This window comes from Panthera onca, chromosome X (assembly GCF_046562875.1).
Source record: "Panthera onca isolate mPanOnc1 chromosome X, mPanOnc1 haplotype 2, whole genome shotgun sequence".
Classification (NCBI taxonomy): Eukaryota; Metazoa; Chordata; class Mammalia; order Carnivora; family Felidae; genus Panthera; species Panthera onca.
The window spans coordinates 113,539,748-113,559,775 of NC_138357.1; the positions used below are offsets into that span (position 1 = coordinate 113,539,748).

General features: G+C 36.3%; 1 protein-coding gene across 7 annotated transcripts in view; it reads left to right on the plus strand.

Annotated features, from left to right (window-relative positions):
- Window positions 1-20,028, plus strand: part of RPS6KA3 (ribosomal protein S6 kinase A3) — a 124,993-nt gene that overhangs the window by 84,602 nt on the left and 20,363 nt on the right. For all 7 annotated transcript variants that reach the window (XM_081794333.1, XM_081794328.1, XM_081794327.1 and 4 more), the window contains 9 exons: window positions 1,954-1,991; window positions 2,200-2,342; window positions 2,521-2,591; window positions 11,810-11,898; window positions 12,097-12,161; window positions 12,236-12,338; window positions 15,359-15,483; window positions 17,475-17,600; window positions 19,932-20,021. In XM_081794333.1, the coding sequence (XP_081650459.1) occupies window positions 1,954-1,991; window positions 2,200-2,342; window positions 2,521-2,591; window positions 11,810-11,898; window positions 12,097-12,161; window positions 12,236-12,338; window positions 15,359-15,483; window positions 17,475-17,600; window positions 19,932-20,021 (850 nt within the window). The remainder of the gene's footprint in view (window positions 1-1,953; window positions 1,992-2,199; window positions 2,343-2,520; window positions 2,592-11,809; window positions 11,899-12,096; window positions 12,162-12,235; window positions 12,339-15,358; window positions 15,484-17,474; window positions 17,601-19,931; window positions 20,022-20,028) is intronic.

Consider the following 20,028-nt stretch of genomic DNA (forward strand, 5'->3'; position numbering starts at 1 on the left):
TTGAAAGGGAACTTTCCCTATTAAAAGTAATATAACTTTATTTTTCTTTCAAAGATAAAGGGTGGGCATGGTTATCTTAAGAGAATGAATTTGCTATAGAAGGCATAAGTAATGTTCTTTTAGCCATGTTTTCTTTTTTTCTCAAAATTACTAAGAATGATTTGAAGTTTGTTTTGTTTTTACAACTGTCTTTTATGTATTTATTGGACAGAAGGAAGGATGGTTTCCACCATACCTAATAATTCCCTTTATATTCTTTAAATGGTTGGTCTGCTTTGTAATCAAGAATAATCAAGATTTTTATTTTTTTCATATTAAATCCCTTATGAAAGAGACATGAAAAATATGTCCCTAATGAATTATCCTCAGTTGTAAAGTTTATTATAATCATAGTTGAATTAATGACATAGGAGGGTTAGTAGTTTTTTGACACAGTAAAATTATATTACAGCAAAATTTGGCTTTCACATATTTTTAGTTAGAATTAAAAGTAATGAAATGCCTATGTTATGGAATAGCTTTGAATATAAGTGAAACAGTTTATTACTTGGCCTTTCAAGTCAGTATGCTAAAATACCTATCCAGAAATAGAATTATTGGCTTACAGCTTAGTACTTACCCCTTCTTATAGCTCCTTAATTAATGATGTTACTCTCCACTCAAGTATCTGTTAAAGCCAGAAACCTGAATGTCTTCTCTATATGCCCTTTATCATGGTCCATATCTAAGAGATCACCAAATACCCTTTATTTTCCCCTCCAAATTGTTTTATAAAAATGAAGATCTGATTATCCTTACCCTCCACGCATATAAACCTTTTATGTTAGTGCACTTGAGAAGAAGCCCAAACTATTCGGCATGCCTTATTGACCCATTGTAGACTGGCCCCATGCATTCAACATACATTTCTTATTTGTCTCTGCTCTACCAGGCACTGCGCTACAAGATGAATAAGGTAAAACCCTCTAGGAGCTCACAGTTTACTGAGAAAGAGAGAAAACACTGGAGACTGTATACAGTGAAGGGATAGGTCAGTGAAAAACCAGGAGTGTAAGGAAGGTGTATTAAGAAGAGGATTGGATGGGGACACCTGGGTGGCTCAGTCGTTAAGTGTCTGACTTCAGCTCAGGTCATGATATCACGGTTTGTGGTTTCAAGCTACACATTGGGCTCTGTGCTGCAGAGTTTTCTTAGGATTCTCTCTCTGACCCTCCTCCTACTCGTACTTTTTTTCTCTCTCTCAAAATAAATAAACTTTAAAAAATAAAATTTAATTTAAAAAAAAGAAGAGGATTGGATGGAAAAGCTAGGAAAGAATGATTGAGTCAGATGCCTAAAATATGACCAACAAAATTACACCTTTAATGCAGTTGACTCAAATATGTGGATTTTCTGTCTATTGTGCAAGCATTAGGCTACTTCTGAAGAATGGCATTAGAAAGAGCAACTAGAGGGGCACCTGGGTGGCTCAGTCAGTTAAGTGTCCAACTTCTGCTCAGGTTGTGATCCCACAGTTCGTGAGTTCGAGCCCCATGTCAGGCTCTGTGGTAACAGCTTGGAGCCTGGAGTCTGCTTCAGATTCTGTGTCTCCTCCCTCTCTCTCTGCCCCTCCCCTGCTTGCACTCAGTCTCTCTCGCTCTCTCTCTCTCTCTCTCAAAAATAAACATTAAAAAAAAAAGGAAAGCAACTAGAAATTGGAAAGAATATATATAGGTTTTGATTCTTTTTCTAATAGTTTTTAAGTGTCCTTAATACACATATATAAGACTTTGCCTTTGGGATTTGTTACATATGTGCATCTAAAAACTATTTCTCCTTTTTTATATTTGCTTTATTCACAGTCTAAATATTTTAGAATAATATAGTAATCTAGTGCTTAACACAGTACTTTCCATTCTAGCTTCCATAAATCTCTATCTAGTGGTTTGAAAAGATTTTCTGACTTTGTTTCAGCATACTTCTTGATGAAGAAGGTCACATCAAGTTAACAGGTAAAAATCCTAATTTTATTAAAATATTCTCCTCTACTTTATATAATTTCTTTTAAGTAGATCATGGTACAAATATTGAGTAGCACGTCGTTTGAAAAGTTGGATTAGAATTTTGTAATAGTTAAGGTAAATATTGGTACTCAGAGTTTAAACTTTAAGTGGGGAAGTTATTGTAGGATATTTATGAATTCAATATTTATTTTGGCAGATTTTGGCCTAAGTAAAGAGTCTATTGACCATGAAAAGAAGGCATACTCTTTTTGTGGAACTGTGGAATATATGGCTCCAGAAGTAGTTAATCGTCGAGGTCATACTCAGAGTGCAGACTGGTGGTCTTTTGGTGTGTTAATGGTAAGGTTTGGGGTGTTTTTGAGGTCAGTAATAAATATAGTAGAACTATAAATCATTTGTTTTATTACATAGCAATTTTACAAGATTTGGTTGTAATTACGATGATGCTTTTTTACTTTCTGGCCTTGAGATTTTATACTTATTGACTAATACCTTTAATGATATTGCCTTTTTGTAGTTTGAAATGCTCACTGGTACACTACCTTTCCAAGGAAAAGATCGAAAAGAAACAATGACTATGATTCTTAAGTAAGTACTCCTTAGTGGATATGTTTTGGTGAGATTTAAAAATAAATGCTTCAAACTAAAAAATGAAATTTTAGAGTGTTGGCTATACTATAAGAAATACCTAAGAAATTCATCGATACGACGTTTGAAATATGAACAAGCCCCATAGATTTAGAGTACTCAACTTACCTTTTTATTTTTTTTGCCACATACATGTTTGGAGCCTGTGGCCTTTATTTATGCCCCCCACCAAATATAGCCAGAGACAAGATCCTTGCCCCAAGCAGAAACTCCAGGGGCCCGGGTCTCTGGGTTACACCCTCCAAACGAGTACTCATATAATCCTCATGTTAACGGTAAAATATTGGAAGCTTTACCTTTGAGATTTTGAATATGACAAGGACATCCATTATTCCACTTCCATTCACATTGTCCTGGAGGTACTAGCAACTACAGTAAGGCAAGTAAAAGAAGTAAGGTTTAAGATTTAAAAAGAAGAGATAAAATTGTCATTATTTAGGCAACATGATTGTGTCCATAGAAAATCCAAATCTTCATATACATTCTTGGAATTAATAACAGTTTAGCAAAGTTGTTGGATAAAAGGTCAGTAAATAAGATCTATTTCAAGTCTGTATACTAGCAACAGAAAATAAATTTTTTTAAAAAGATAGTATTTACAATGGTATTTTAAAAATCTCAAATACCTAGATAAATCTAGCAAAAGTTATGCAAGAACTCTATGCAGAAAACTGGAAGATTGTATTTTAAAGAAAATTTTAAAGACCAAAATAACTTGGAAAGTTGTACTGTATTCACATTATGACAGACCTAGTGTTGTAAAGATGTGGGTTTGTATAGATCAGCATCATCCAATAGAAATGTAATGTGAGCTACATACATAATTGTAAATTTTTTAGTGGCAACATTGAAAAAGTAAAAAAAAAAAGGTAAAATTAATTGTAATATATTTTATTTAACCAATATGTCCAAGATATTATCATTTCAACATGTAATTAACATTAAAAAAAAAATGATAGGGGGCACCAGGGTGACTCAGTCAGTTGAGCTTCTGCATTCAGCTCAGGTCATGATCCCACGGTTTGTGGGTTTGAGCCCTGTGTGGGGATCTATGCTGACAGCTCAGAGCCTTGAACCTGCTTCAGATTCTGTGTCTCCCTTTCTCTCTGCCCCTCCCCTGCTCACCCTGTCTCTCTCTCTCAAAAATAAATAAACAAAAAAACTACAAAAACATGATTAATGCAATACATTATTTTTTTCATACTTATTTGAAATTCAGTGTACATTTTATTTTCTCCAGTGTGCATTTTACACTTAGAATTTGGGCTGACCATATTTCAAGTCCTGTTTGGACTTTATCTAGGTATTTGGGCTGACATATTTCAAGTGGCTGTTTGTTGCTGCTAGTGGCTACCATATTGAACAGCATAACTATAGCCTCAGTGCAAATCAAATTTAAATTTTAAGAAGTTTGTGTGAAATTTGATAAACTGATTCTAATATGATAACACATAATACAAAGGACCAAGAAAAGCTGAAACACTCCTAAAGAGATCAAGATAAGAAGAATTGCTTTACCACATATCCAATCTTACTATAAATGTAATTAGGACAATATGTCACTGAAAGAAGTATAAAAAATAGACTTGCACAATAAAATGAGAGTCAGATGACAGACCTATACATATATAGACACGATTTATGACCATTGGAAATTATAGGAAAAGAACAGCCTTTTTATTTTTTTTAATGTTTTTATTTATTTTTGAGAGAGAGAGTGTAAGTGGTGGGGGGTGGGGGGAGGGTGGCAGAGAGAGAGAGAGGGAGACACAGAATCTAAAGCAGGCTTCAGGCTCTGAGCTGTCAGCACAGAGCCTAATGTGGGGCTCAAACTCATGAACTGCGAGATCATGACCTGAGCTGAAGTCAGATGCTTAACTGACTGAGCCACCCAGGTGCTCCAAGAACAGCCTTTTTAAATAAATTATGCAAGAAAAATTGGTATTCATATAGAAAAAGATAAAAACAAAATCCCTACCTCACACCACACACAAAAATCCTTTCCAAGAGTATTACAAATATACATTTATTTTAGTATATGTGCTGCCAAAGTGAGCCACAAATATACATATATTTTACATATATGTGTAAAAAGGCAAAAAGGATTCTAGAAGAGAGTATAGGAGGGTATCTTCATGATTTTTGGGTTGGAAAAATAGTCTTCGGACCCAAAAACCCCTAGCCATAAAAGAAAAAATTGATAAATTATTATTACATTAAAACTGATAACTTCACATTGATTCCATCTAGAGAGTAGAAGACATTTGAGACACGTAACCAACAGAGAGCTTGTATCCAGAATATATGAAGAACTCCAGTTAATCAATAAGAAAAAGATAGCCCAGTAGAAACATGGGTAGGAGATATAAGGACTTCAAGAGAGGATATTCACTGGCCAATAAACTTATAAAAAGTTGCTCACCATCATTAATCAGAAAATGCAAATCACAACCACAACGAGCTACACCTGCACACCCACCCGAATGACGAACAGTAAAAAGACTGACAATATAAAGTGCTGACAGGATGTGGAGCTGTGGCAACTTTGATCCATAGCTGGAAGGAATATAAATACTCCTATAACCACTTTGGAAAGCAGTTTTTGGCATTATTTTCTAAAGCCAAATGTATATATACCCTCATCCAATAATCCCAATCCTCAGGGTGCACTCATTTTACATGCATCAAGGTACTTGCACATCAAGAAAGTAGTACAAAGATGTTCATAGCAGCATTATTTGTAATAGCTAAAAAGTGGGAACTGGACATTAGCAGTAGAATGGATTGATAAATTATGACATATTCATACAATGGAATACAGCAGGGGTTGTTAAACTCTCTGTAAATGTTTTAGCTTTACAGGCCACACACAGTGTCATATATTCTCACTGTTTGTTGTTTGTTTCCAACACTTTAAAAATGTAAAGGGGTACCTGGGTGGCTCAGTTGATTAAGCATCCAGTTTCGGCTTAGGTCATGATCTCACACTTCGTGAGTTCGAGCCCCACATCAGGCTCTGTGCTGATAGTTCAGAGCCTGGAGCCTGCTTCGGATTCTGTGTCTCCCTCTCTCTCTGCCCCTCCCCTGCTCGCACTGTGTCTGTCTCTCTCAAAAATAAATAAACATTTTTAAAAAATGTAAAAACCATTCTTAGCTCAAAAGCCATACCAAAACAGGCTGAGGCCTTTGGTCCAGGGGTGCAGAAAATGAACAAATCATAGTTATATGCAACAACTTGGGTAAATTGTGCAAGAATTTTGAGCAAGGAGGGTTCAGACACCAAAAAATAAATACTATATGATTCTGTATATAAAGTTTTAAAAGCAGACAAACCAGTTTTTTAAGGTCTGTATTCAGATGGCAACAGGGAAGGCAAAATAAGAAAAGTGGTTACATTGGATGAGAAGTTCTGGCAATGTTCTATTTTTTGGCCAGTTGACTATTCACTTTGTGGTAGATCATTGAACTGTATACTTTGGTGTTGGGGTTGTTCAGGGTTTGTTTGTTTGTTTTACACTTTATGTTAGTTTTCACAATAAAAAAGGTAAAAAAAATGTTTGCTATATAAATGAATGTTCACTAAACCTTCATCACTCCATCTATTTCGGCCCCTTCCTTTCAGCTGACTCTAGTGTTGGGAAAAATCAACCCTTTTCTTGACCTGGCCTTCCTTTCATGTTTTTGCACCATCTTCCTGCATCCTTTCAACACAGAGCCTCTGTAAAGAGTAGTCTGTGCTTTCTGTTACCATTTTTTGGCTGCTTTTATTCCACAGCCTGTTTGTCGTTCATTTCCACCATTCTATTGCAACTCCTCTTGTTATGGTCACCAGTGATCTGGTTGCTTAAATCAGTGGCAGATTGTTAGAAAGGCAACTCTCTGTACCATTTGTTCACACAATTCATTCAACAGATGATTGAGGTCTTGCTACATATACTTAGGATGCAGTGTTAACAAGACTGAGGAGATCTCTGGTCTCACAGAGTTTGCATTCTAGTTGGGGAGACAAGGAATTAATATATTTCAGAAAGTAATAGCAATAGGGATAATAAACCAGAATATTCCTTAAGTGTGAGGGAAGGGGCAGGGGCAGGAGCCAATTTAGGTGAGGCACTTAAGAAAAGTCTCTCTGAATGTGGATCCTGAGAAACTTAACAGAAGACCATGGGGGAGGGGAAGAAAAAAAAAAGGTTAGAGAGGGAGGGAGCCAAACCATAAGAGACTCTTAAAAACAGAATAAACTGAGGATTGATGGGGGGTTGGAGGGAGGGGAAAGTGGGTGATGAGCATTGAGGAGGGCACCTGTTGGGATGAGCACTGGGTGTTGTATGGAAACCAATATGACAATAAATTTCATATTTAAAAAAAAAAGTCTCTCTGAGGAGAATTTGACACTGTTGGCACCTTTCTCCCCATTTAGGTTTTCCTCTTCTCACCTGCTTCTCCTACTTCCTTAACAGTTCCTCTTTTGATCTCTTGCTTGACCATTCCTCTCTGCCTGCTTTTCTCTGCTTAATTATGAAAACTATCTAATGTAATTTGCAAAAATAGAATTAATACAGTGAACACACAAATACCAGGCACCTACATTCAACAGTCATCAGATTTTGCCACATTTGCTTCATCTATTGCTTTTTTCTTTTTCTTCTTCACTGAAATATTTTAAGCATTCCAGACATATCGTTTGTCACCCACTTAAGTGTGCATTGCTAAAAAGTGAGGATGTTTTCTTTCATTCATAACCACACCTAACAAAACATTGGTAAGGTATCCACTAATACCAATTCATAACCTGATTTTTCAGATTTTCTCCAGAACTTTGTCTTTACAGCCCCAAATCACATCTGAACACTTCATTTGGTTGTATTTCTTAAGCTTCCGTTCTTCTAGAACAGTCTACCCTTGTTTTTTCCCCCTACCGTTTACTTGTAGAAGAAACCAATACAGTTTTATAGAATTCCACTTTCTGTATTTATCTTGTCAAAAGACAACCTCTCAGTATATGAAACAAAAAGCATAAAGCTGATACTGTTGCTTACTCTAGTAAGGAAGAGTGATGCTGATCTGATAGAGTGCCTAAGCAGCACAGACCACTGTTGTTACAGAGGATTTGGGGGAAGGGTGGAGCTCAAGAACTGGCAGACTTTCAGGGCCATAAATGGGTCGACATCATCTGTAAGAGTGGTTACTTGGGTGGGACTGTTGATCAGTTTGCACTCAGGTGTGGTTGTTGGAGTCCCTTCTTTTTTGTCTGATTTTCACAGATGGAGAGCAGTTACTGATTGGTTGATTTGCAAAAAAAAAAAAAAAAAAAAAAAAATCTATGTTTACCTGGGCACGTTGATTTTGCTCAATTGAATGAATTTAAAGCCAGTTTTTGTGGCTCTCTTGTTAACATGGTTACACAACAATTAGTTTTTTCCTAGGAGTACTGAAATTGTTTTATTCTCCCTATAATATTGTTGAACTTGTTCCTTTATTCCATTTCTGGTTAAACTTTTTTTTGGCAAGATTATTTCATAGCTCATGCTGCATTCTGTTGCATCACATCAGAAGGGTTATAACACCTGGTTGCCCAACTTTAAGTGATGAGTTCCCATGATTACACCTGATCCCTCTATGCAACGTTCCCTGGCAGGCTTTCATCTAGTGGTTTCAAACGTTGGTAATCATTACTTGAAATAACAATTTTAGTAGGGATTCCAAAATTGTGCTCCTCTATTACTTTTATTCCTTCTTCATTTATTAGCTGATATTTTCCAAAACCGTGAACTTTCTCTCATCAACTAGGGCTGTTGAAATACCTTGAAATAAGGCTCAAACAAGAAAGGCAGAATAAGTGATTGTTTTCTTAATTATTTCCAGTTATCAGAGCCCTGGTTACCTCCAGTGGGGATGGTGTCCAGTGAGTTGACTTTTATGTTAGCTTTGACTTTTTCTTATTTTACTATAATGAACCCCTGGGATTTAATAATCAGGGTGATTCAGCAATTACAAATAATTGCATTCATTATTTTTAATGCCCAAATTGTTCTTTTTCTGACCACTGCTTAAATGTTCTTGTTTCCTAGGGTTTCATCTTTGATAGGCTTTTCTTCCCTTCTGTGCTCATTTTCCTGGCTGACCTCAGTCTTTTCTGTAACTACTCTCAGCATTTTAATTACTCTCAAATTATTCTTTCTTAACCAGACATCAGACCTGTATTTGCATGTCCTCACCTGCATGGCTCTCCCAAAACATGAAAACACATGACTAAATTTATCTGTTTGCTGTTCTTTTCTTCTTGTTGTGTTTTCACTCCCCGAGCCAGAAACTTGGAATCATTCTTGATTTCTTCCCTTCTCTTGTACTCTTGTATTCATCAAATTTGCTCTCAGAAATATTTCTGTCCCAGCTTTTCCTTTGCATTGCACTGCTTACAGTTCTCAGACCATGGAGGTCTCTTACCTACACTTTGGGTCAAGCTCCTAAATAGAATGCCTACAACCTACCACTGCTTTCTACTCCAGATCACTCTATACTACTACCTTTGCAGTTACCTTCTTGGAAATAAATTTGGTCACGTTAGTGCACTGTTTAAAGACCTCTGCTAAGGGCACCTGGGTGGCTCAGTTGGTTAAGTGTCCTGCTCTTGGTCTCAGCTCAGGTCGTGATCTCATGGTTCTTGGGTTCAAGCCCTGTATCAGGCTCTGTGCTGCCAGTGCAGAGCCTACCTGGGATTCTTTCCCTTTCTCTCTGCTCCTCTCCCTGGCTCATGTTCCCTCTATCTCTCTCAAAATAAATAAACTTAAAAAAAAAAAAAAAAAAACCTCTACGGGGCGCCTGGGTGACTCATTCGGTTGGGTGTCCGACTTTGGCTCAGGTCATGATCTCACAGTTCACAAGTTCGAGCCCCATGTCAGGCTCTGTGCTCAGAGCTCAGAGCCTGGATCCTGCTTCGGATTCTGGTGTCTCCCTCTCTCTCTGCCCCTCCCCAGCTCATGCTCACTTGCTCACTCGCTCTCTCTCTCTCTCTCTCTCTCTCAGAAATAAATAAACTTAAAAAAAATTTTTTTAATTAAAAGAAAGAAACCTCTGCTATATACCTATTACCTAATATGGCAGTATTTTCCAGATTTGTTTGGTAGAGCCCTAATTCTACAAGATGTGAATAGGTATTCTCTGAAAAAGACATACTGGAAACAAATGCTTAGAAAAATAATGATTTCCTTACTTTAGATTTTTCAGCCTTTTATATACAATGTATTTTATTCTGTGTCTCCAACAGGGAGTAAAATAGATAGTATTCCACAAATTCATTAGATCATGAAATATTTTTAAATGTTGTTGCTGAGCTCTAGAAAGATTAATGTTATTTAGTAAAATGTTAGGGGGACACTTGCCAAATGAATAAATTCTCAACTTTTAAACTGCATTTAAGACCTTTGATAGTCTCTCATGTTAAATTAGATATCCCCTGCTGTTCCCTTAGCAGTCTTTCCATATGTCCTTCTGAAGTTTTCTCTTAATGTACTAGGGTTATCTGTCTCCGTCTTCCTTGCTGACTGTGGGGGCCTATCTTTATCTCTATTTCCTCAGCACTGGGCAATATCTGGCACATAGTAGCACAATAACAACTCACTGAATAATAAATGGATCTATTTCTGAAGTAGAAATTTCTCCGCTAGCCATTTCCCCAGCTCTGTTATTATTTTCATACTTATGGGATCAGTAGTTACCTTAATTTGTAGGTTAGGAAAAAGAATAAAATTATATATTAGAGCTGAAACTGACCCTCAAGCTCATTCAGGCTGGTGGTTTTCAGACTATGTGCCACAGACTCTTAGGTGTTCCACAGACCCCTTTCCCACCAGCTCCTCTTCCTTGTGGGACTATTAAAGGGAATGGGAGGAAAAAATAGGCATATGAAGTACATTTCTTTTAGCAGTTTTGAATAGTGGGTTTTTGGGGTGCCTGAGTGGCTCAGTCAGTTAAGTGTCCAACTTCGGCTCAGGTCATGATCTCATGTCTTGTGGTTTCGAGCCCCACATCAGGCTCTGTGCTGACAGCTCAGAACCTGGAGCCTGCTTCAGGTTCTTTGTCTCCCTCTCTGTGACCTTCCCCTGCTGATGCTCTGTCTCTTTCTCTCTCTCTCTCAAAAATAAATGAACATTAAAAGTAAAAAATTTTTAAAATAGTGGATTTCTTAAATTCCTTTTGAAAAAAAATTCCAAGGCTACGGTTTGAGAGCCATTGATGTAACGGTCAACCCTTTGCTTATGAGGGAGTGGTAACAGACCCAAAGGGATTGTCTTTTCACAAGGTCACAAAGTTCTTAGTAACAGGGCAGGAACTAAGACTCAGATCATTTTACTCTCACAGTAGTGCTTTTTGCAAAAATCAGAAAAAATGGAAAAGTTTATTAGAAGATTATGGACTAAAATTCTATTAAGTGTTCACACAAAAGCCTATATACAAAAGTTCTTAGCATCTTTGTTTGTAGTAATCCAAAACTAGATACAGTCCAGGTGCCCTTCAACAGGTAAACGGATGAACGAACTGTGGTCCATCCATGCCATGGAATACTACTCAGCAACTAAAAGGAATGATTTATTCATACATGCAACAACTTGGATGAATCTCAGGAAATTTATGCTGAGTGAAAAAATTACACGCTTTATGATTCCATTTACGTAACATTCTTAAAATGACAAAATTATAGAAATTTAGAATAGATTCATGATTGCCAGAGGTTAGGAATTGGAGAGGGAGGGAGGCCAGTATGGTTATAAAGGGACAGTGTGAGGTATCCTGGTAGTGATGAACTGTTCAGTATCTTTACTGTGGTGGTGGATACAAGGACCTATACCTATAACATAATGGCAAAGAACTGAACTTCCATGTACACACACAAACAAACTCCAGCGATTAAAGCTGGAGACATCTAAATGAGATAAGTTGATTGCATTAGTGTCAGTATTCTGGTTGTGATAGTATACTCTGGTTTTGTAAGACATTACCATTGGGGAAAGGGTACACAGGATCTATCTGTATTATTTCTTACAACTTAGTATAAACCCACAATTATCTTAAAATGAAAAGACTAGTTTAAAAGTTTTTAAAATGAAATACAGATACTTCCAGAAAATAAAATGTTGTTATGTGGATTTATTATTTAGAGCCAAACTTGGGATGCCACAGTTTTTGAGTCCTGAAGCCCAGAGTCTTTTGCGAATGCTTTTCAAACGAAACCCTGCAAACAGATTAGGTAAAAATTGTAATTAGTTTCTTTTTTGTGTTTGTTGGTATTTGGGGTTTTTTGGCAGGGGGAGGTGGATATTTGTTTTTAATGTGTAATTATGACATATTAGGGCAAATATTAAAAGCAAAGTCTAAATAAACTATATATTCCTCCTTGAAATAAAAATATTTAATCAAAAATTCTAAACCATTTAATTTTTGATAGGTGCAGGACCAGATGGAGTTGAGGAAATTAAAAGACACTCATTTTTCTCAACAATAGACTGGAATGTAAGTATAGAATGAAAATGTGCTTGAATTTTTTTATAATTAACGCATATCTAAGTCTCTCCTTTTTCCTCTAGAAACTGTACAGAAGAGAAATTCATCCACCTTTTAAACCTGCAACTGGCAGACCTGAAGATACGTTCTATTTTGATCCTGAGTTTACTGCAAAAACTCCCAAAGGTAAGGAGAAAATGTGAAAACCCAAATGTAAGACTATATATAGATATATAAGTCTTTATGCTATCCTCATACCTCCCCTTCCTACCATATGCATGCTAAGGTAACTAGATAATTCGAAAATCCTTTACAGCATTTTATAGCAGTTAAGATCCACATTGAACCTTATAACAAACTATGGGGGCACCTGAGTGACTCAATCAGTTGAGCATCCAACTCTTGATTTAGGCTCAAGTCATGATCCCAGGGTTGTGGGATCGAGCCTCACATCAAGTTCTGTACTGAGCATGGAGCCTGTGTAAGATTCTCTCCCTCCCTCTCTCTCTCAAAGTTAAAAAAAATCTTTTAGCAAATTATGTTGTGCCTTAAACTTTGATACTATTTATGTGAAAAAATTATTTGGTTGTGTGTTTATTTACCTGTAGCTGTTTCTACTTAAAACACTATTCAGTATAGATAGTGCTCTTTAAAACTCTAATATTAAGTACAATTCTGCAAGTACTTGTAAAGTTTCATTTCAAAGTAATTCAGGAGCACCTGGTGGCTCAGTTGGTTGAGCTTCTGACTCTTGATTTCGGCTCAGGTCATGATCCCATGGTTCGTGAGTTCCAGCCCTACGTCAGGCTGTGTGCTGACAGCATGGAGTCTGCTTGGGATTCTCTGTCTCCCTCTCTCCCTGCCCATCCCCTGCTTGTGCATGCTCTCTTTCTATCTCTCTCTCAAAAATAAACATTTTTAAAAATGCTTCATATCCTGTGTCATGCCTTATCCTAAAATTGCATTAACAGTGACTATTACAGAGAAATTATCTTTGAAATGGTAATCTATATTTATTAGTGTGTGTGTACACATAAGGGTATGTTTTGCACCCTAATACTCCCTCATTTAGGTGTACCAGACCCCAGGTTTATCACTGACAAGCAAATAAATAAAAAGTGTGCTTGTATGTATTTTCCATAGAGCACATCATTCAAACCTTGCTATAAAACTTTCCAGTCAGTGGGAATCCAAGCTGGTGCAGCCACTCTGGAAAACAGTATGGAGTTTCCTCAAAAAATTAAAAATAGAACTGCCCTATGACCCAGCAATTGCACTATAGGCATTTATCCAAGGGATACAGGTGTGCTGTTTCGAAGGGACACATGCACCCCCGTGTTTATAGCAGCACCATCAACAATAGCCAAAGTATGGAAAGAGCCCAAATGGCCATCGATGGATGAATGGATAAAGAAGATGTGGTATATATACATATGATGGAGTATTACTAAGCAATCAAAAGGAATGAAATCTTGCCGTTTGCAACTACGTGGATGGAACTGTAGGATATTATGCTAAGCGAAATTAGTCAGAGAAAGACAAATACCATATGACTTCACTCATATGAGGACTTTAAGATATAAAACAAATGAACATAAGGGAAGCAAGAATAATATAAAAACAGGGAGGGAGGGAGACAAAACATAAGAGACTCATAAATATGGAGAACAGAGGGTTACTGGAGGGGTTGTGGGAGTGGGGATGGGCTAAATGAGTAAGGGGCATTAAGGAATCTACTCCTGAAATCATTGTTGCACTATATGCTAATTTGGATGTAAATTTTAAAAAATAAAATTAAAAAAATAAATTTAAAAAAACTTTCCAGTCAGTATCCTCATAATTTGTGTTAAGCATTGATGGATGTTTATTATTTTTATAAGACAGTCTTAGAAATTTGAATTAATACATGAGCACAATTTTATCAAAAACATTAACAGTGATATGCATTGAATTGGTGATAGATGGTAATGTTTTACTTTGCTTTCTCATTACAATTTGTCCTGATAGAGGAAAGACCTCAGAATAGCACAATTCTATATTGTATTCTGCCCAGATAGTTAGCAAAAGTCTTCAGTAGAATACTGTCACCTTGATTTAAAATTCACTAAACAGTATTTATTGCTGATATTATGAAGCTGATGTTAAAAAAGAACTTTATGCAGAGTTGATGTTTAAGTAGATTTGCCTATTTGGTTTTTGCCCTTAGCCTTTATAATATGATTATAAATATTAGTATGCTTAATTGTGTCTTTACATTTATGAGTAGTACATTTGTTATTTTATTTTTACAGTAAATATTAACTATATTTTAAAAGTAGTTTTCTGTTTTTGTTAATGCCAGTAGATTCCACATAAATAATTTGAATAACAATATATGTCATGTCACAAGATACAGTTTAAGGACTACATGCCATGATTGTCCTCAAAATTACTTTTGATCCTTAAATATATATATAAATATAGTAATTTTTTTTCAATGTTTATTTTTGAGAGAGCGTGAGTAGGGAAGGGGCACAGAGAGAGGGGGACACAGAATTCAAAGCAGGCTCCAGACTCCGAGCTGTCAGCACAGAGCCCGACGCGGGGCCCGAACCCACGAACTGTGAGATCATGACCTGGGCCGAAGTCAGAGGCCCAACCAACTGAGCCAGCCAGGCGCCCCTAAATACAGTAATTTTTAACTTATAGTTGAGATTTCCAGATTCTGATATTGTGTATTAAGATTACTGGCCTAAATTCCTTTCTCCTAAATTATCTGTAGATGAACATGTATCTCCACATGACCAGGAGCCATAGCACTGAATTTAAGATTTTGTTTCTCAGTCACACTAACCACATTTCAAATGCTCAGGAGCTGCATGTGGCTGGGGGCTGCCATATTGGACAGCACAGATAAAGAAAATTTTCATCACTACAGAAAATTCTATGGATCATTGCTAATTTACAATAACATTAGCCCAGTAATTCATCGATTTATTATATTCTTCAACGAATTAGCTATTTTCTGGGCTCAGAAGAACTAGGATGTTAGAGCTCTGATACCTATAAGCCATCAGGACAGGGCTGATTTTACTGACTTATCCTGGAAGCACTGGGTGCCTAAGAAGTAAAATTCCAGAATTAGTGAGAAAGGCCATACTGTCAACAGTTATTCCCTTAATTACCTTTCAAGTATTACCTTCTCAGTAATGTATTACTCTTTTCAGACTCACCTGGCATTCCACCCAGTGCTAATGCACATCAGCTTTTTCGGGGGTTTAGTTTTGTTGCTATCACCTCAGATGATGAAAGCCAAGCTATGCAGACAGTTGGTGTGCATTCAATTGTTCAGGTGAGTGAATGTATAAGTAATTTAAAGTTTGAAATGTTGTAAGATAGAGTTCACTGTGTGGATCATTATATTTGATCTGATTTTAAGTGGGCAGCTTAAAATAAATTTTATACCATTGACATTGCTTTTAGAAATTCCTTTCATTTGCTTTTAAAAAGATGGCATGCACTAAAATTCTGGATATCTGTCTGACTTAAAAGGGGAATTCTAAGAGAGTTGAGACATATATCACCATCTTGTCTCCACCCTTTCCTGTTTATCAGGAAAAAATGTTTATCAGGCCTAGTTTGTTTCATCTTCTCTGTCAGGTCAGCTATGATGAACTGAGGTCTCCTGGTTCCCTGATAGCTTAGAACAGGGTTCAGCAGACTTGCTTTTTAAAGGGCCAGTTAAATGTTCGGGGCTTTGTAGGCTACATGATCTCTGTCACAACCACTCATATCTGCCATTGTAACACAAAAGTAGCTATAGACCAGTAGCTAAGTGAATGAGCATGGCTGTGTGCCAATAAAACTTTATTTATAAAAAATGGCAGTGAAGAAAAAACTGGCAGTGAAGCAGATTTGGCCCAGAGACTATAGTTTGCCAACTTCTGCCATAGAAATGTATAAGAAATAAGCGTGAACTTCAGTCTTATGTTTTCCGTGTTTTGTATCCTTGTTCATTGGGAATCCCCATTGCTATTAGGAAGAAATGGTTGTAGGTACTACCTTAGGGTGTGCCCTTCCTCATTATCCCATCTGTGTATCAGAGTTGGAGAAGGAGGTAAAAGCCACAGAAGCAGGTTTCTAGATGTCTGTGTGTTTGTAACAGGAGACTGGACTAGTGAATTAAATGTTATTCGAGGAACACAAATAGTATAAACCATTAGATTTATTCCTTCCCATCCTAGTATCATGGAAAGATAAATGTAATTCATCTTCCTAATCATAGAGGGAGCTAGATATGTCTTTTGAAGCATTGATTGCTTTTTAGGGTACTAATTAGTGCTTGAGTTTGCTCCATGATGAAGTTGCTTTTGCTCTAACATTTCTTTCCTGGGTTAGTCATCTTTCCACTTTCGAGAAAACCATTTTAAGCACTGGTTTTTAAATAAAATTCATGGTTGAAATAGTCTGTCCCTTTTACTGTAACAAGCATGTGATGTATAGGAAGTTTATAAGTTATAACTTCTCTACCTAACATAGAAGTCACAAACATATATTCTACAGAATTCAAATTTTAACCTATACAAAGCGCATAGACACCAGGTGTGGCAGGGGATGCTCTCCCTTCAGTATAGCCAAGAGCAGCACAACTTCCCTCAGCGTACTTATGAAAGCGCTCATTTGCTAGCCACCGTCCTACCCCATGTTATTTAGTCCTTAACCCATTAACAGCTTCTCTAGCAGAAGGTCTATTGAAGCTCCGACTTGAGGGTAGAGAACAGAGGGCATGGCTACTAATAGTCCACAATGACAATAACAGGTATCACCTTCAAATATTTTATTTAATCCTCACCATTGCTCTCTGAAAAAACACACGTTCAGGGTTACATAGCCTGCAAGAGGTGCATCTGAGACAAGCATCCAGATGTTCTCATTCTGAATCCTCCTAAATCTTTTCTTCCGTACCGGAGGCTTCACACTGCTCCCTATTTGCAAAAGTACTTCAGGGACCTAGCATTGGCTGGGGAGTGGAATAGGGCTCAATCACAGGCAAGGCTTTCAGCTCCTTATCAATAACTCTGTGTTTTCTGTTGTACGTACTCAATTTTTTCTTTTTAACACAAGTTTTTTACCCTATTTTTTGCTGTACATTTTATGGTAGACACTGCTAAAATACACAGTTGTGGAAGAATAAATGCTGTAAAGATTCATTTTTATTTTTGCCGATACTCATTTATATTTATTGTTAATATCAACAATGCATACCGAGTAACATATTCCACTGTTATGAATTATACCATAGTCACTATAAAACTCTTTGTCAACCTATAATTGTGTTTGTAGCAGTTGCACAGAAACAGTATTCAGTTTACTGATGGATATGAAGTAAAAGAAGATATTGGCGTTGGCTCCTACTCTGTTTGCAAGAGATGCATACATAAAGCTACGAACATGGAGTTTGCAGTAAAGGTAAATACTTTTAGGTTTAAAATGCATCTCTAACAGTTCTTATTCATGCATGTCCGTACCACTTAAAAATTACACTCTTCTTTGGTAAATGTGCTTTTTCTTATTTAAAAAAGGCGGGGAGGGGTATGGTAAACTGAAATATCTGCAACCTTCAGGGCCCTTAATCTGGAACCATGGATTCACCTGTAAACTAAAGGTAAGTACATACCTACAGTTTGCTCAAGACAGTATCATTTACACCTGATTTTTAGTAACACTCTTTTACTCTAAAAAGTCCCCAATTTTGTGGTTTAAGAGTCAGGGAATTCCTCAAGATTGTATGCCAAATTTTTTATGTTTACATTTTTCTGGCAAAAAGTGTTCATACTGTCCTTCACATTTAAAAGAATCTGTGCACCAATAAAAGAATATGCACCACCGTTATAAAATTTGTTATCATTAGCTGTTTTAATTTCATCAAGGGTCAAGACAGTAAGAATTTTCTAAGTCAAAAACCAAAGCACATGGCTGTATGATAAAGTTTGAATTACAAACCTTTAGTTGAAAGTGAAAAAATACTGTATTCAGGTTTCTGCCTTTTCACTTCTTGGGATGGTAGTCTCTGCTCTCCCAGTGCAAACAATTCAATGTCTAAAGCTTTCAGCTTACTTTGAACCTTAGAAATGATCTATAAGTGTTTAGTGATCTATAAATGTTGAGTTAGTAGGGGAGTGGCATTAATTGTTATTACTTCTGTACATCCATCTATCATACAGATCTACCGTGATTTCACTGTGTAAAAATAAAATAAATGTCTTTTATATATGCATAGCAAATAGCTGGGAAGACACACATACACAAAAAATTGTTACTACTATTCTAAACTTGGATATAATTGCTTTAAAAGTCATCAGTGTCCGGCCTTCTGTAAAGTGTAAGGATGAACCATAAAAAGGCATTTTAATTTGCTCTTCTACTTTTTGCTCATAGTGAAATATAGAGTACATAGAAATTTTCTGATTGCTTACATGAAAGGAGATAAGGTGAGTGATGTACATGGTAGGCAGTTTAAGGATGTATCTTGTCTCCATAAACACATCAGAAAAAAGTAGAAATGCCCTGAGGCCCCCTATGAATTACAGAAACCAGGAGCAGTATACCAAAACCTTGAGAATATCTCCAAGCTATTTGTGGAGTCTTGTGACTTAAATTAGATTCATAAAACAAATTCCAGCATAAATTCATTTTACTGAAATTACTACAAATCAAAGATCTGCAAGCAAAAGTATGAATGAAATGTAAGCTCTGCTCAGATTAACAGATGAAAGAGATTGTTGCTAGGAATAACACCTTCCAGTGTGTTCTCGTCTTCAGAAGACTCATCTCCCTTGAATTTGCATGTCTATTCAATATACCTTCTTCTTAATCATCCATTTGCCTAATTCCACACTGTCATTTGCATTTGATTACATTGTACACCTATGTTTGTATTCCTTGTTCTTCACATATGGAACTGTTTTACAACTAAATTCACTTCTGATAGCAGATTTGGCTCACACTGTGAGTTGCAAACTCTTTCCTGGATTGCTGGAGCGTTGGAGTTATTTATTGCGTACATTAATTACTAAGCCTAAATCGAAAATATGTAGGTCACAAAATTTGTTTCAGACTACCCTCTGGACAAAATGAAACCAAAACGTGTTATCCTTTTAAAAATATAATATTACTTTAACAGATTAAAACTTTAAGAGATGTATTTTTAAGAAACAGCTGACATAAAAGGATTGGAAAGCTATATTAGTATTTTAAAGGGCTTTATTATAATAATTAAACTTAACTTTAGCCAAGTAAAATTCTAGGTGTGGTTTTCTGCTTAGCTTTCTGCCTAGCTTCAAAATTGAGCTTGTTCCACTTAACTCTTAATTAATTCTTTATAAGTAGCTTACAACTAATGGGTTCTTCCACTGAAGCATTTTATTAAAGGAAGTAAAGGTAATTTAGTAAACAGATGGCTAGTGGTGGTATTATATATACATCTTTTCCTTAATTTTCTGTATTGATAGGGGTTAGAAGTTGACTACATTTACAAGGGCTTAAGACATTCAAGGATGGAAGAAAGAGATGTTCTTGGTACCTTTTCTTGAGGCCTTTGAGTGTTTAATAAGTTCTAAACTTAGACTGGCTTTCAAATTTTGATTAGACAGTGTGGCCAGGGACTTGAATAAGACTGGTTGATAAATGGCTCATATGTCTAGTATTTATATAAGATAATACTTAAGATCTGTAGCTTTAATACTTAAGGTTTGTGACTGTATAGTTCATGAGATTTTATGATAAATATCTGCCTTTTAGATTATTGATAAAAGCAAGAGAGACCCAACAGAAGAAATTGAAATTCTTCTTCGTTATGGACAGCATCCAAACATCATTACTCTAAAGGATGTAAGTA